We start from the raw sequence: 18,340 nt of genomic DNA, 5'->3' as shown, positions 1-18,340 counted from the left end.
TGAAGGTTTGAAGTGTGCATTCACTATTCTGTCATCAATGCTTTCTCATTTGTAGTGACTTGGTTTATTGTAACCTGGTGACAATTGCTGCAATTGGAGTGGTCTGAGTTAGTGCCCTTAGCTAAGAGGTGGAGTATATACAACATGGTAGAAACAACCATTTGTGCAGATTACATCAGGTTGAAATTTTGAAAATGATATAAAAATTTATTTTGAAAATAATATACAGTTCCAATAGGAACTAACATGGGTATTAGGGAGAGGAGTAGAGCGAGAAAAATATTGTGTTTCCTTACAAAATGATTTTTCAGGACAGTTAAAAACCTATCAGATATAGCAAGAAGGCTTCTGACTCCCAGAACTCCTCAATTTGAGTAAATGTAAGTATGTCTGCCATTATTAGCAGGGAGAAAACTGTGATCAATGTTGTGAATGATTGTTCTATCAAAATGGCTCCCAAGTTTGCTCATAATAACAGTACCCCAAAATATAATAATATGTATAACATTGCTTAATAATTTCGGCTTCTATCTAATATTTCTACACATATGGAAATACATGTTGGGCTGCAGATTATACTGACTGTTGCTTGGATGTACAACATATTTACATCATTTTCCCTCCTGACTAATATTGCAGAGAAAAAGCCACCAAAAATATAGGTGTCTATGTGCTAAGGCAAGAGGAAGTTCGTGAGAAACAAATATTTTCCTTGTTCTTTTTAATAACATTTATTTTGATATCACATGAAATTGGAGTTTACATCTGGGTGGATATGGGAAAAGAATTTTCCACTCTCTTTAATGTTATCACTGGCCAGAGGGTTAAATCTAGAAATGAAGAAGACATGGCAAGGTATTTACACACACACACAAAAAAACACACACCATTTACAGAAACATAGATTTCTAATTTGCTGTAGTGCCTTTATCTGGCTAAATCACATTATGTCTTAAAGTCCACATTATAAATCCAGAGATCCATCAGGGATTGTAAAATGAACTCAAGATGCACCTATGGACACATTAAGTTTTAGCCAAAATAGAAAAGTATTCATCATTAAGGGGAGCAAATATATACTAGTGTTCTGCCACGAGGTGTAGATATGAAAACAGTCTATCATTTTTGGACTTAGAATTGCTCATGAAAATCATTTACCTTTAAATGTTTTGGTCCCTCTATCATTTATGATATTATCAATTTGTGTCTTCTCTATTATTTCTGGGTTAGGTATAGCTAAAAGTTTATCAACTTTATTGAGATTTTCAAAAAACTGTTTACTTTTAATTCTATATTGCTTTCCAGCTTTTAATTACATTTTAATTACATTAATTTTGGCATGAATATTTATTTCCTTCTTCTTTCAGTGAACTTAATTTTCTAGTTGCCCAAAGTGGAAGACAGATAACTGATTCTGGCTCTTTCTTCTTTTCACATGTACATATGATGCTATAAATTTCACTCCATGTATTGCTTTGTTACATCTACAATATTTATTTATGTTGTTTCCTTCTTGTTTCTATCACTCCTCTTTCCCTTTAACTACTTGAATAGGTTGTTCTTCACATACCGTCGATCCTCCCTGTTTTATAATGAATGAGTCTAATGTCTGTTCTAAGAAACACTTTGGACAGGTTGTGAAATTTTTCTCCCATTGCTTCTCAAAAAATAGTAATTATTACTTTTATTCATCTTCATTATATAAGTTATGGGTAAGAGGATATTTAAAATTTCACTTAAGTGGTCATTATTTTCTTCTCAAAGAAACCACACTTGGTTTTATCAATTCTCTCTATTGCTTTCTTGATTTCCATTTCCTATATCTTCAAATTAAATGTTATTTTTACTATTTCTGTCCTTTCTCCTTTTTTCAGTTGTCTTTTGTTTTAGCTCTTTCTTCCTTTTCAATATTGGTATTTAGGACTATTAATTTCCTTTTCAATATCACCTTGACTGCATCTGATAAGTTTTAATATGCTGTATTCTCATTTTCATTTATCTCAAGATATTGATTTCTCTTACAATTTGTTCTTTGACCCACTGACTGTTAAGCAGTGTGTTGTTTAAACTCCATATTGTTAGGTTGGGGGAACAGGGAAGGTCACCTTGATTCAAGCTGTGTAGAATGTGTAGCCCCTTCTAGACATCACCTAACACCCTTGCTTAAAAGCTGCCTGCACCAGGACCCAGCAGCAAACTCACAACTCCCTACCTTGAGTTCTGTGAGCTCTGCCTGGGAGCGCAGGAATAAACTTGTTCATTCTAAGGTATCTTGGTCTGCCTCTTCTCTCTTTCACCTCCTAAACCTTTCATTTTGGTGCCAAAACCCAGGAGGAGAGTGCAGGTGTTTCCTGCCTGGCCAAGGGTGACCCAGCCTCCTCTCTTCCCTTTCCTCCACATATCCAGTGACAAGGGATCCCTCGGCCCACGACTACATCCACCACAGATTGTGTAAGTCCTTTCCCTTCTAGCCCTGTTGCTGGGTCTCACCATTCCAAGAAAGCCTGTCCATAAATTACCCTCAAAAAATCATGAATTCACATCAGGTTCTCTTCCAAGTGCTGAGGTGAATGGGGACACCTGCAAACCTCACACCCTTTCCTGGGACTCAAAAAGTTGTGGTGATGCCCTGCTTCTCATTTCCCTCCTGATTTTCAGGTCCAGGACCTGAAAGGGCCTCAAACCAGTGTGAGACGTCCCCTGTGGAAACAAGCGCCTGCTCATAAGAGCTCCAAGGACTCTCTCAGGACATTGGGACATCGACACCCCCTGGGTGAGTCCTTTGTCCTTTAAGACCCATCAGTATGGGTAGCAAATCCTTGAAAGCCAAACCTTCTACCTTTCTGGGTTGTACCTGGCATGGCATTCATGTAATCTGCTCTTCTTCCCTAAATACAGAGGAAATGGGCTGCGTTTTCAATGTGGCCAGGGCTCATGATAACCAGGTGTATATAACCGACCACACAATGCCAGTAGTGTCTGAGGCAGTACCAGATCAAGAGCCAGGCAGGGACTATAAGATTGACACTCCAGAAGGGAGAAATAGATGGATTAGGTGAGACAAAATGCTTACATGCCTCATAGCTGGAGTGCAGAAAGCTTCCCATAAAGTCATAAATTTTCATAAGTGGAGGGAAATCACTCAAGGTCCTGAAGAAAATCCTGCCACTTTTCTAAATCAGCTCACAGAAGCCCTCTCCCAATATACCTGCCTAGACCCTGACATGGAGACTGGTAAAGCCATCTTATCCACAAATTTTATATCCCAGTCAGCTCTGGATATAAGGTGCAAGCTTAGAAAAATCGAGGACTGTCATCAGGCCCCTATTTGTGACCTGGAAAACATGGCCTTTAAAATTTTTAATACTCGTGATGAATTAGAGAGGGTGGAGAAAGAGCCCCGGGACTGCTGAAGGGCGAATTTACAAACCCAGTCCCTGATTGTGGCCCTGCAGCCCAATTCAACTGACAAAAAGTTGGCTACGACTAATCCACCACTAAGAAATGCTTCAAATGTGGCCTCAACGGACACTGGTCCCACCAGTGCCCCAATCCTTGACCGCCCAAGGGACTATGCCTTCTCTGTGGAAAAAATGGACACTGGAAAAGTGACTGCCCCTTGGTGCCTGGCTGTGGAGGGGCCGTCCTTCTAAACCCTGACCCACTACTGGTAGTCCTGGGCCTGGCCACCAGTGACTGACTATGCCCAGCCTCAGCGACCCCGATCACCTTCATCAAGCCCAGGGTAACAATCAAGGTAGCAGATAAGTCCACATCCTTTTTAGTGGACATGGGGGCTACCTTTTCTGTCCTCCCCTCCTACTCAGGTCAACTCTTTCCTTCCCAGGTCATGGTTATGGGCATAGATGGCCATCCTTGGCACCACTTAACTACTGGACCACTTACATGTTTAATAGAAGGCTACCCCATTACACACTCTTTCTTAGTAATGTCTTCTTGCCCCAGCCCATTAATGGTGTGGGATCTTCTTACCCAGTTGGGGGCCTCACTTCACTGGATACAAGGGCCTCAAACCAATTTACATTACCTTTATGTGTGACCTCCACCTCCACTCAGGGTTCCAACCTTCCCGCTCCTCCCCTTTCACCTCACCTAGTAAACCCGGAAGTATGGAATACCACAACTCCCCTAATAGCTTTCCATCATAAACTGGTTCTTATCCAGCTAAAGGATCCTTCTTCATTCCTGTCTCAGCTACAACTTCCCATCTCCATAACCCATCAGAAAGGACTCCAACCCATCATTAACCAGCTCAAGGGAAAGGGACTCCTCATACCCACTAACTCACCATATAACACACCTATTTTGCCTGTCAAAAAACCTGATGGTTCTTATCATCTAGTCCAAGACCTCAGACTTATTAATGAGGCTGTCATCCCCATTCACCGAGTAGTTCCCAACCCATATACTCTTCTTTCACACATACCTCCTCACACTACTCATTATTTTGTCCTGGACCTTAAAGATATGTTTTTTACAATCCCTCTAGACCCTGCTTGTTACAATTTATTTGCCTTTACCTGGGAAGACCCAGACTCTTTGGCTGCCCAACAACTTACATGGACATATTACCTCAGGGGTTTCGTGACAGCCCCCATATCTTTGACCAAACCTTAGCCAGGGACCTAATAGGGTGCAATCTAACTCCCAGTATCATTCTCCAATACATAGATGACCTATTAATTTGCAGCCCTTCTGAAGAAACTTCCACAAAGGCTCCAGGCACCCTATTAAATTTTTTAGCTAACAAAGGATATCAAGTCTCCCCTGCCAAAGCTCAACTTTCTTCCTCCACTATCACCTACCTGGGGCTCCGCCTGACTCCTACATCCTAACATCTAACAGTAGACAGACAGCAAGCTCTCTGAGAACTCCAACCTCCAGAAAATGCTGAACAAATTTTATCTTTCCTAGGTTTTGTGTGGTTCTTCCGACACTGGACCCCCAACTTTTCCCTCCTAGTGAGGCCTCTTTATGAAGCAGCCAAGGCGATGCCCATGGAACCCCTAGATGACTCCTCTACTGTAGCCAAAACTTTCTTGGTTCTCTGTGACACCTTACATCAGTCACCTTCACTCGCTCTTCCAAATCCTAACAAACCTTTTTTACTTTTCACTGACAAAAAGCAAGGAGTCGTGGTGGGAGACTTGACCGAACCTCTGGGATCAACTTATAATCCAGAAGCCTACCTCTCTAAACAAATGGACCCCACCACCTGTAGATGGTTTCCCTGTCTCTGAGTGCTTGTTGTGGCTGCCACCCTAACTCATGAAGCTCTCAAACTTAGTCTGGGTAGGTCTCTCCAAATCCTGTCGCCCCTCTGTCTACAAGGCCCCTTATCACATAATCTCTCTCTGCTCACTCCTTCCTGCCTCCAGGAATTTCATTTGCTCTTCCTAGAAAACTTGGATGTCACACTCTCTGTCTCACCTAGCCTGCTACTCTCCTCACTCACTGTTCCCTACCAAACCCCTCTCCACAGCCCACTCACTTCTGCACTGAAATCATGGAAGAGCTCACCTCTACATGCCAGGGCCTCTCAGACACACCACTGCCTCAGGCAGATCTCACCTTCTTTGTTGATGGCAGCTCAATAATAGACCAATGGGGAAATCACAGGGCTTCATATGCTATAGTTTCTTCCACCAAAATACTTGAGGCTGTATGTCTCCCAAAGGGAACCACATCCCAAAAGGCTGAACAAATTGCTCTCACTAAAGCCTTACACCTAGCCAAAAATAAATCCACCAACATCTACACAGATTCCAAATATGCTTTTCTGGTAGCACACTGCCACTCAGCCATCTGGAAGGAGTGAGGATTCCTTACACCAAAGGCTCACCTGTAATTAACACTATGCTTATCCAATGCTTGATCCAGGCACTTCAATTACTGTCACAGGTGGCCATCATTCATTGCAAAGGACACCAAACAGATAAGTCTGAAATCACCTGTGGAAATAACTGGGCTGATACTGTGGTATGGGAACTGACCAAAGAATTCTCAGCTTTAAACCCTCCAGCACCAATTCTTTTCTTTACTCTCCCCTCCCTCCAACCCACCTATTCTTCCAGGGAACATAAAAACCTCCTTGCACAGGGAGGCTCTACTACACCAGAGGTCTGAATCTTCCTCAATAACAAGGTGGCTCTCCCAACCAAACAGGCCCCCAATATTCTTTCTCAGGTACATTCATCACTTCATATCGGACCCAGGGCCCTCACATGGTTCCTCCAGCACTTATTCCATCACCCATCCCTAACTCACATTACAACATCGGTCTGCTCCTCCTGTCCCACTTGCCAAATAACAAACCCTCAAGGAGGGTCATTCCACATTTTCCCAACACATCAACTGAGGCACCACCTTCTGGGGCAGGACTGGAAGATCTATTTCACACACATGCCCACTCACAAAAAAATTACTATACCTACCAACTATAGTTAACAGCTTAACAGGCTCGATAGAGACTTTCCCTACTACATGGGAGAATGCTGACATGGTGGCTGACATCTTCCTAAAACAAATCATTCCCCACTTTGGACTACCTACCTCCATCCAATCTGATAATGGCCCAGCCTTTATTTCACAGATAGTCCAGAAAGCCTCATGTGCCTTGGGAATAGAATGGAAACTACATATTCCTTACTGACCCCCAATCCTTGGGTAAAGTGGAACAAGCTAATGGTCTTATCAAGACACAACTAACCAAGTAAGCCATTGAACTATGACAGTCCTGGGTCGACCTCCTTCCTCTAGCCCTTGCCTGACTATGCACTGCTCCATAGGCACCTACTTTCTTAAGCCCTTTTGAGCTCATGTATGGCCGCCTGTTCCTACTCAATCACCACCTGCCAGTGCAGCCTCCTCCCCTGGGCTCTTACTTACCTTATTACTTCTTAATCAGGCACTTGCTGTGGGAACATGTTGATCGATTCCTGCCACAACCTGGGGAGGCTGATTCCACTAATCCTCCCCATGGCCTCCAGCCTGGAGACAAAACACTCCTTAAACAGCTCCAGCCCAGACCACTCCAACCATGGTGGACAGGCCCACACACAGTGACTTTCACCACTCCTATGGGGGCAAAGCTACTGGGCAAACCCTCTTGGAACCACCTGTCATGGGTCAAACAATACAAACAGAATGAAAACCTATGCACTTGTCACCCTCTGGGGCCTACTCGCATCCACATCACTCGCACCATTCACCCTCCTAATCCCCATTGAGGGCACTTCTTACATATGGAAATCCAAAATCCAGGAAACTGTTAGTCAGAGCAACAAACCAACCACCCATATAACTGACACAGGAGACTGCCCTCTCATGGGCTGTAGCCAAATTTTAACCATCCCTATAAATTCTACCTCAATTGCTAATATCCCAAAGCCATATGCCTGCTTTCCATATGACCAAATTAAAAATTGCTGTAACCAGAGTAATTATGGTAACATATATGAGAGATGCCCCTATTGGTCATGCAGAATACATTATGCTGAACATGGGGCGGATTGCCCCTATGAGTCATGCAGACAATACAATGATGACCACCAGATAGGACTATTCTACATCCAATCCAAATGATTTTACATAAAAATTACAGACTCCTGGGACACTAGATGGGTGGCAGGAGTTTAAGGCAAACTGTACTAGAGTGGCTTGTCCTGATACCCCATAAACACCATTGAAATACATTGAGAATATATCGTCATTAGTAATACTCATACTCAGGTGTCTATCAACATTTTGCAAGCAGAACAGAACCTTTCCAACCACCTCACCAAACTCTGCCCCAACAGTCCCTCAGACATGGCTCCAAATCCTCCAACACACCATACAATTCCACAACCAAACACAAATACTTCCCAGCATAACCCACTGTTTCCTTTGTGCTTCATTGGGAAGGCCTCTATTAGTACCTGTCCCTATAAATCTTCCCACAATACACAATCATAACCCTGATTCCTGTCATACCACCCTAAAGAACACCCCCCATGGGAACCAGAGCCCAATAACCTTCCCTACCCCCTTAGGACCTGCTACCTCACCCAAACAATCGTAAGCCAAGCAGAGCTCCATAGCAAATGCCAAACTAACATCACCATCCACAACTCCACCCATGCCCCTAAAGGACAGTATTTCTGGTGTAATGGGACTCTGATCAAGTGTCTCTACCCCACTACCCCAGGACCATGCTTCCTGGTAACTATAATTCCTCAGTTAATCCTCTACAGTGAATCTGAGCTAACTTGGCTACTACCCCCCACTTCTGTCCAAAAGGGCTGCCTTATTTCCTATCCTGGTAGGCATCAGTCTGGCTGCCTCAGTTGCAGCCTCAGCAGCAGTGGGAGAAGTGCTAGGGCATGGTATTTTAACCTCTCAAAACTTCAAGACCCGACTACATGTAGCCCTGGAATCAACATCAGAATCCCTATCTTCTCTGCAACATCAACATACCTCACTGGCCCAGGTGACTCTTCAAAATTGATGAGCCTTGGACCTGCTAACAGCTGAAAAAGGAGAGATGTGCAAATTCCTCCAAGAAGAATTCTGCTATTACATCAATGAGTCAGGTCTGGTAGAACAAAATTTTCACACCCTAAACAAACTTAAAGAAGATCTCTACCATAGAAAACAGGGAACCAACTCTGCCCTAACCTGGTTCTCTTCACCCCTGGTGACAAGGCCCCCCCAGCTACTAGGACCAATTATTCTAATCTGTCTTTTCTTTCTCCTAGTTCATTGTCTCCTCAACTTTCTTCAAGGATGCATAAAAGAACTGCCATAGGTTGCAATCAACCAAATTCTCCTACATCATTATCACTGCCTGCCTTCCTCACCAGATTCCTATAGCCAAACTCCCCACTCTCCTGACTATGATGGTTCCAGCCTATAACCCCACACCACCGCAAGGCAGCAGGAAGTACCCAGAAAGATGTCTGTGCCCCATTACCACAAAAAGGCTGGAATGTTAGGTCAAGGGAACAGGGAAGATCATCATGATTTGAGCTGTGTAAAATGTGCCACCCCTTCTAGTTATCACCTAACCCCCTTTCTTAAAAATCACCCACACCAGGACCCAGTGGCAAACTCACAACTCCCTACCTTGAGCTCTGTGAGTTCTGCCCAGGAGCACAGGAATAAACTCCCTCACTCTAAGGTTTCTTGGTCTGCCTCTCCTCTCTTTTGCCTCCTAAACCTTTCACATATATTTGTAAAAGTACTGGTTCTCCAACGGTTATTGATTTCCAGTTTCATTCCATTATGATTAGAGAAATTGCTTTGTATAATTTCCGTCTTTTAAAGTATATTAATAACTGTTTTGTACCCAAGTATATGGTTTATCAGACAGAATGTTCCATGAAGATGAGAAGAATTTTCCTTTTCTTTTTTTTTTGCATGGGCAGGCACCGGGAATTGAACCAGGGTTCCAGCATGGCAGGTGAGAATTCCACTTGCTAAACCACCATGGCCTGCCCAGATGAGAAGAATTTACATCCTGCCCTTTTTGGGATTTAATACTCTATGAATATCAATTAGGACTAATCCAGTTATCCAATAATTTAGCATCTCTGTTCCTTATTAATCTTCTATCTAGATGTTTTATCTACTGAAGAGAGGGGCATGTTGAAAGTTCCCATTATTATTGTAAAAATGTCTATTACTCCCTTAAGTTTTGCCAGTGTTTGCCTCATGTACTTTAGAGCACCTTGTTTAGGTGAATAAACATTGATGATAGTTATTTCTTATTGGTGAATTTCCATTTTTAGTAATAATACACAATGTCCTTCTTTGTTCTTATAATAACTTTGCATTTAAAGTCTATTTTTATCTGATATTAGAATAGCTATCCCAACTTTACTTTTTTATTATTGTGTATGAGAACTATCTTTTTCCCACCCATTCACTTACAATCTATTTGTATTTTGTGTCTAAAATGAGTCACTTGTAAAGAGCAAAAGATGAATCATATATTTTTTCATTCATTCTACCAATCTGTCTTTTTTGAGGAAATTTTATCCATTGACATTCAATATTGTTATGTAAAAGCCATCCTTACTTCAACCATTTTTCCCTCGGCTTTGTTTTTCAGATCTACTATTTTACCTTTTTTTCTTTTTTGTCACTCTTATTGATAAACATAATTCTGTACTCTCTCCAAAAGGTTCTCTCTTGCCTTTTTTTTGTAGCTAACCAAACTTCTTTTAGAATTTCTTACAGAACAAGTCTCTTGTTAAGAATTCCCTCAGCATTTGTTTAAATTTTTGAAAATGTTAAACTCTCCTTAACTTTCAAAGGACAATTTTGCCAAGATAAGAATTCCTGCTTGGCAATTTTTTTTTCAGAATCTTAAATATGTTATACCACTGCTTTCTTTCTTCCATGGTGCCCAATGAATGTTTAGTGCTTAATCTTATATGACTTCCCTTTTATGTGGTGAATTGCTTTTCTTTTACTCTTTTCAGGATTCTTTTCTTCTCTTCAGCATATGACAATCTGATTGGTGTGTGTCTTGAAGTGGTTTTATTCTGATTTATTCTATTTGGAGTATATTGGTCATATGCAGTTTGCATATTTATTTCTTTTATTAGAGTTGGGAAATTCGCTGCAACAGTCTTCTCAAATATTTGTGGCTCTTTACACTTCTCTTCTCCTCTGGGACACTTGTAATTCCTATATTTGTTTAGCTCATGTCATCCATCATTTCCCTGAGCTCCAATTCAAATTTTCCATTTTTCCTCCATTTATTTTTGGTATATTTCAATTCAGTTTCTCTGCATTTTAGTTCACTTATTCTTTCTTCAGCCTCTTCAAATCTGCTGTACATCTCTACTATATTTTTTCTTGTGATTTTTTCTACTATATTTTTAATTTGATCTACAGTATCTTACATATATGAAAAAATATGCTCTTTTTCTATTTTTTTTTTTTTGCTGGTTGCCTGGCATCTGATTATCTTTATGAGATCATTTTTAAAGTGTGTTTCCCTTGTTTGTATAAGATCTTGTTATTCTTTAGCTTGAATTGAAGGTCTCCTTCACACCTGGTTTAGCAAGACTTGCCAGCCAAGCCAGGCTGCTTGGCTTATACTAGGGATATGATCCATTCTGGAAGCTTGCTAGAGGCTGGGCAAAATAAATCAGCTTCCCAGATTTCATTTTCCCAGTGTTTCCTGAACATTGTGCTCTAGGGCCACCTATTCCCCACAACCGTGCCTCTCTCTAACCATAGCACTTGGATGGGCAGGGTCTATATCAGGTGACAGTCTATCAGGCAGCCAGAGTCAGATGCTCTTCCTCTCTGACCTATTATCATCTTTGGATTAATCTGCTCCTCCATGTTTTTCTGAGTGGTTGGTCTCTCTGTCTGTCTCAGGTCTAGGCTTACTGGAAGCAGACAGCACCTAGCATGGGGTATGGGCAATGTGCACTACAGCAAAGACTCTGCTTATGGGTTCCATGAATCTGGTTGTTCCCATACTGAGAGATTCAAATACCATAGCCAACAACCATCCCAGCAGTGCCTTGTTTCTTGCCAGTGGCTAAGACCCAGGTCAAAGTACACAAGCCAAACTATGGGGTGGGAGAAAGGCATGCACACTGCAATACAGCTCGCTCCTTTGCCTTAATTCTTTTCCTGCATACAGTCAATAAATGAGTGCCATATTCTCCCATGCAGAAGTTATCCTAGCTGTGGGTCCCAGAAGGTCATCCTCACTGGCCAGTCATGAAATCAGCACTGCGGTGTCCCTTTCTTCTCATGAGGGGAGGACTCTCTAGTTCCCCCAAACTTTGGTTCTCACCACTGCCAGCTTCAGTGTTTGGGGTTGACATTGGGCAGCTCTGCAGTGTCTCTTTATGTATAAATAATGAGTCTGCTGACTCCTACTCTTCCATGTTGAATGACTGCTGCTATACACAGCTTATGCTTGTTTTTTATTTGTTTTATTGTTGAAGAGAGTTAAACCTGTCATCATTCCACCATCTTCTTGGAAGTCCATTATTGTATTTTAATTCATGTATTTGAACCATTTACATTTAAACAGTTACATTTTGTTGAATTTTACTCCTAAATTATCTCTGATGAACTTGCATTTCATACCTTTTATGCTCTTAAATTTTAATTCTATTCTATAATACTACATGCTCACACACAAACATGTTTAGTGGATTTTGAGACCTTTAAAAAAGGAAAATGCAAATCTATATTGTCTCCTTGGCACAGAAAATTGTTACTCTCACACGTTTTCATATTTTACAGCTATATGTTATAAATGCACATTAGATACATTTATATTTGTAGTGATGTATAATTTCAAGAAAGTATTGGAGAATGTAACTTATGAATTTCTATGTTTCAAACTTTAAAAATATTATTCCACATTTTTCCCATCTGTATACTTCAGACATCACTCTACATATGTGTTAAAATTGTAATCAGTTTTAAAGACTAAACATAGGTGTTTAGATATAAACATAATATGTTTAAACAAACTGAACATGTTATTACATATACATAATATTTACCAAATTCTAGTTAATTTTGATAGCAGTTTTTCTAAATGAAAGTATAAGTAAAACTATGCTTAGTTGCTTAAATTATATATTCAATGTTTTATTACATGTCTATAGAGTTTTTGTTTGTTTGTTTGTTTTTGGGAGTGGCATGGTCCAGGAATTGAACTTAGGTCTTCTGGATGGAAGGTGAGCATTCTACCATTGAACTACCCATGCACCCAAGTTTTTGGATATGACCCATATGTCACTGATATACTAGAATCCCCCATTAGAATCACAGTAACAAATACAGTTCTACAGTACTAAGTGTGACCTTGTGGTTATAAGAAAATATATAGTAAAAAGTGAGATTGTGCTTTGATTGATACAATCAGTACTTGAGAATGTCATGCATTTCCCCCTTTCTCAGTAAACTGAAGGAACAATTAGGTAAATATGTTCTTCAATGCCGCCTCACTAATTTTGGAGACTTACATTTGAGTGTATGAAGTCACTCCAGGATAAGTAAATATCAGTTATGGCACTCCATTTCTACATATAAGAAAGTGTAAATATTTGTTTCTTTTAATTGTGGAGAACAGAATAAGGAAGTCAATTCTAACTGCAGTGGCAGCATTTCCCTTTGGAATATTTATGAGTTCAGGCCTTTGGGAGATGGGTATCTGAGATAAAAACCATACCATCCTTGTTCTGTTTGCTTTTAACATTAACTCTATTTGCTAGTGCTCTTTAGGGAAAGCCCAATATTTGAAACACAGAATTATCATTGTCCATCTGGATTAATGGTTAGTAATAACTTCATTAGGAACTACATGAGAAGCTTGTTAACTGCCTCCCGCTTCTACGTGACAAGTACTTTAGTGGGTATAATATTTCTTTTATTCTGATCTGATTGTTAACTTATGAGTTAAGATAAAAGAGAATAAGTCCTATAAAAATATTAATAATTATTAATAATAAGTCAATTAATACCAAAAGGTTCTAAGTTGATTAATACCTATTTTAAGATCATTAAGTAGTGTTAATTTAGTGTAAGTTATAGAGAAACAAAATTTTAATTTTGTACATACTTTCCTAGTATGAGCTCAGAATGGTCTATTTTAAAAGACTTAATTATTATTTTGTTCAGGAGTGCATCAGACTTTCAAACAGTTACTTAACATAGCTGTGTTTTATAGCAGTACGGTGTTGAGCATACTGTAAGTAATGAATTAAAAAGTTGAAAATAACAAAGTTTATTTTAGTTATAAGCAGGAAGTACTAAAATATTCAAGGAAAATAAACTAACTTAAAAATTTGCCAAAATATTAAATAAAAAGTAGTGAACATTTTTTTAATTTAAGAAACATAATATTTGATCAATTTTTCTTATAATTGAAATTATTAAATGTTAAGTTATTGTAAATTAAAGGATCACTTCATGAGGAATATTATTTCAGCATCATAAAGATTTCTTAGTGTTCAGAGCTGTAAATAGTAGAACAAAATGGAGATTTGATAACCCTCAAAAGGACATGCTTTAGGAATGGATGGTTTTAGAGGTTTTCCTCCAGTAGGATAAAAACAAATATTTCCTCCCACCAAACCCAGTAACAGTAGTTCATAAGTTGACTTATTTTTCACCACACTATACAAAGTATAGAATTAAGAGGCATAAAAAGAGAATGCATGGTTTTGGAAGAAAAGCTAAAAATACTGGAGCCAATAAAGAAGAAATAAAACACACCTTAAAGAGATTACAAGCCTAAACTGAAGGAGAATTGAAGTAACATTGATAAAGACTTGTAGCAAATACTTAGTACTGTTAACTCTGTACTTTTAAAAGAGCAGGATTCTACTGATTTCAGTATTTTAGACTAAATTTGTCCATCTGAATTTTTTAAACAATTGTATCATATCCATAATTTTGCAATCAGTTGAATTAATTATTAAATAGATAAAGATGGTTAATTGTGAGACAGAAAAGACATATCCCAGATATTTAGAAATAAATTTCAACTACTAAATTAGAAAATTAGAATGTCACAATTTGAGTATAAATATATGTGCTTTTCTAATCCTGTTTCATATTTTTCATTCCAAAGAGCTGAGAAAATTTTAATTATATGAAATTGTTTAACTTTGTGCTGTACTTAGAAAATTAAACTTGGGAGATGGTTAGAAAATGTAAGTAAATCTCCATTACAGAGTTAGAAAGAGGTGATTAGAATTTATTATCCAGACAAGGAAGTAAACACAATTATATGGAGAAATATATCCATTTTATTTCTTTATATTGCATAGCAGTATTACATCAAATTAAAAGTCAATTATATATATGCATATATATTTTAACAGTGCATGAAATTTTACCCCATAAGTGTGAAAACTAAGAAATAAGTGGATATGAAAATGTAAAGTGAGAGATATGGGAAGCATGGCCTGAAGAAAAATGTTAGGAATAGAACATTTAATCACTTATAAACAATCTAAAGTTCTCAGGAAATTTATGAGAGAAGTTTATAGTAGGAGAAAAGTAAATTTAAAGCAAATTGGAGAAAGAATGCTGAATATTTCATTAGGTTTATTTATCAGGCAGAAAAAATAAACTAATTAGTCAAATAATCAATTGGTTGCCAAAATTTTTTAAAGCAAAACAGAAATATTGTTTCATAGAGACAAATAGGATAGTCTGTATCTTTTATTTCCCATAACATGTAAATCAAAATATTTCTATCTAAAGCACATGGTGTTCCATATATTAATTTGATGGTAGTGTGTGGTACAGTGCAGGCCTTTATGTCTGACTGGCATCCTACATCTTAGATTCATATAAGAGCAGAAAACTTGCTAAATCAGAATACATTGGGAATGTTTGACTAATAAACTGGACTTTTTATGGATGAAAGGAATTTGTTGTTAAACTTCTTAGTGTTTTTACACACAAATAAAACACATGCACACAGACATGGAAACCATATATTGATAAATGCATACTAAGTATTAAATAGGTACCCTTGGTGTCATGAATAGCTTCAATAATACTTTATTTTTCTTTATTAATGCAGAATTTAAAGAATGAACAATTCTTCACTGCTGACAGAATTTCTTCTCTTGGGTTTTTCTGGCCCATGGAAGCTTCAGTTAATGCAAGCTTCAATTTTTATACTTCTATACCTAACAGCCTTGATGGGGAACTGTCTGATCATCACCATAACCTCTCTGGACACACGCCTCCACACACCTATGTACTTCTTCTTAAGCAATCTGTCCATGTTTGATCTTTGCCTCATTTCTGCAGTTGTACCCAAAACTGTTGTTATCTCATTGACTAACAACAACTCCATCTCACTATTTGAGTGTGTTGCTCAGGTATTTCTGGTGGTTTTTTCAGCAGCTGCAGAGTTGTTCCTCCTTACAGTAATGTCCATTGACCGCTATGCTGCAATTTGCCATCCCCTGCACTATGACATCATCATGAACAGGGGTACATGTGTAAGGATGACAGTCATGTCTTGGTTCAGCAGTGGATTTGTGTCCCTTCTACATACAGTAGGTACCTTTTCTTTATCTTATTGTGGACTCAATGAAATTCAACAGTTTTTCTGTGATATTCCCCAATTGCTAGCTGTTTCTTGTTCAGAGCATACAACTACAGAAATTGTGCTCATTTTCATTAATGCAGTACTTGATTTATGCTGTTTTATCTTCATCCTAATTTCATACATCTATATCTTCTCCACTATCAGAAAGATACCCTCCATGCAAGGACAGTCAAAAGCCTATTCCACTTGCCTCCCACACCTGGCAGTTGTGGCACTTTTCCTCTCTACTGCTTTCATTTCTTACCTGAAACCCATTTTGGGTTCTGTATCATTCACTGATCACATCCTATCAGCTTTCTATATTTTATTGCCTCCTTCCCTTAATCCCATCATATACAGCCTGAGAAATAAGGCCATGATGACAGGTTTGAATAAGTTGATCAATAGAAAGTTATTGAAAAAGGACAATATTCTTGTATTTCTTCAAGAGCAGAGGCATTCACCTCCTAACATTTGCTTAAGTAAAGAGTTAATTTAAGCTTGTCTCATCAAATCTGATTATCTCCAGCATTTTCAGGAAATATGGTGTGGTTCCTTGGCCAAAATGGCAGTAGTATACTAAATAGTTATTAATGAAGTCATGTTTGGGTCTGAAATATGACAGTTTCTGAGCTGGAGTACATAATCTGGTTGTTTGAATTATGTAATTCAATGTCAGACATTCTCAATTTTAATTTGTGCTTCTGCATTTTAATTTATTTTTATTCTATTTACAAATATTCTTTTAAAAATTCTTTTAAAATATATTCAGGCATGGCAAACAGAATTAGAGCAAATCTTAATCCATATTGATGGAGGCTTTATAAAGAGAAATACAGAGAAAGAAGCTAGAATTTAGCAGATATCATAGAAGAGTAGGCACATGGATATAGAGATTGCAGTTTGATGATGGGATAAAAGTGGTGCAAGCCAAAGAAGCCAAAGAGTACAGCCAATCAGTACCAGAATGTGACAGAATTTAGGGAGAAAGAATATTTGATGATGTCTTAATTTTGGACTTCTAGCTCCCAAAATCAAGATGCAATAAATTCTTCCATCCAACCAATGGATTTGCTATTATTGATAGCACCCCGACCCACTAGTACACACACATATACACATAGCACATTAATCTATAATTTAGCTACATAAAAATGTGCACATTGATATTTTGCATGTGGGCTTTGACAGGCAATCTGAGTTTCTGGTTATTGTCTACTCATAAATTATCATGTTTCCTAAGTGACTAGAGAGTAACAAAAGCCTCTTCTTCAAATAAGTCTGTGGATTCCTTGTATCCAAGTAATTCCAAGGTATTGTGGTTTGCACTCCTGAGGGTAAGCCTGAGTAACTGAAAAAAGTTCTTGAGAATCTGTTCCTGTACATTCTCAATTTCCATAATATTGCATTAAACTTTCCTGATCCTGCTGCACTATATCTTTCTCTTGTAACAAATATTTCCTAAGTACACATTGATAGAATGCAGTGAGTTATTCTTGTTGTCTAAATTCACATAACTGGCATAACTCTTAATTTACTTTAACTGCAACAGTGTATTCATAAATATCATTGGAGAAAACACAATAAGAAAATAGACTTATTATTGGAAAATTTCTCATCCCAATAGTTATGGAAATATACACCATTAAATAGTCAATACTTTTAAATTCACTACACTCATGCATTTAGACATTCTCAATATTTATGAGATACAGAAAGGTTATCATTTTTAAAAGATTTCTAATTGGGAAAATATTTATTTAGTTTTCAATTGAATCCAACTATCTATTTCTTCCTCATTTCAAAAGATACTCTTCTTAATTCTCTATTCTCACTGAATAGCACAAGGAAATTGATTTTTATGGATTATTTTTTACTTTGCTTGTCAGTATTCCTTTTTGGCACTACAACAGAGCACAAACAAATATAATATAGTTAATGAATCATTATTTAGTACTTTCTAAGTTTCTAATATATTACAATGTAGCTAGAAGCAAATAACCATGACTATTGTAACTCACTGAACTGTAACCCAGATACCTTATTTCTTTTATGCTGATATTATGTTTTAAAACTGTATAATCTTTACCCTGTGACTGGATAGTAACAAAACAATTCATGGCAACCCCACTGTATCACCTTACCTTTTTTTCAACCCTGAAAATGGGTGCCCTTACATATATCATTTACATGTAGACCCTTTGTTACTTAACATGAGTCAATCCAGAACTGACCACC

The 18,340-nt window shown here is 38.3% G+C and overlaps 1 protein-coding gene across 1 annotated transcript; it reads left to right on the top strand.

Moving 5' to 3' along the window:
- The first annotated feature begins 15,596 nt into the window (after window positions 1–15,596).
- On the top strand, window positions 15,597–16,601 carry LOC143672751 (olfactory receptor 14A16-like). Its single transcript, XM_077147280.1, has one exon. The coding sequence runs from the start codon at window positions 15,597–15,599 to the stop codon at window positions 16,599–16,601; it is 1,005 nt and encodes a 334-aa protein (XP_077003395.1).
- Window positions 16,602–18,340: the final 1,739 nt, after the last annotated feature.

The sequence above is a fragment of the Tamandua tetradactyla genome, assembly GCF_023851605.1.
Source record: "Tamandua tetradactyla isolate mTamTet1 chromosome 15 unlocalized genomic scaffold, mTamTet1.pri SUPER_15_unloc_1, whole genome shotgun sequence".
NCBI classification, from domain to species: domain Eukaryota; kingdom Metazoa; phylum Chordata; class Mammalia; order Pilosa; family Myrmecophagidae; genus Tamandua; species Tamandua tetradactyla.
Note: the sequence above shows the minus strand (reverse complement) of the source record. Positions and strands in the feature narration are given on the sequence as shown.

Bases quoted from the DNA above. Each gene is read 5' to 3' on its own strand.
- LOC143672751 (XM_077147280.1), top strand. From the start codon at position 15,597: ATGAACAATTCTTCACTGCTGACAGAATTTCTTCTCTTGGGTTTTTCT.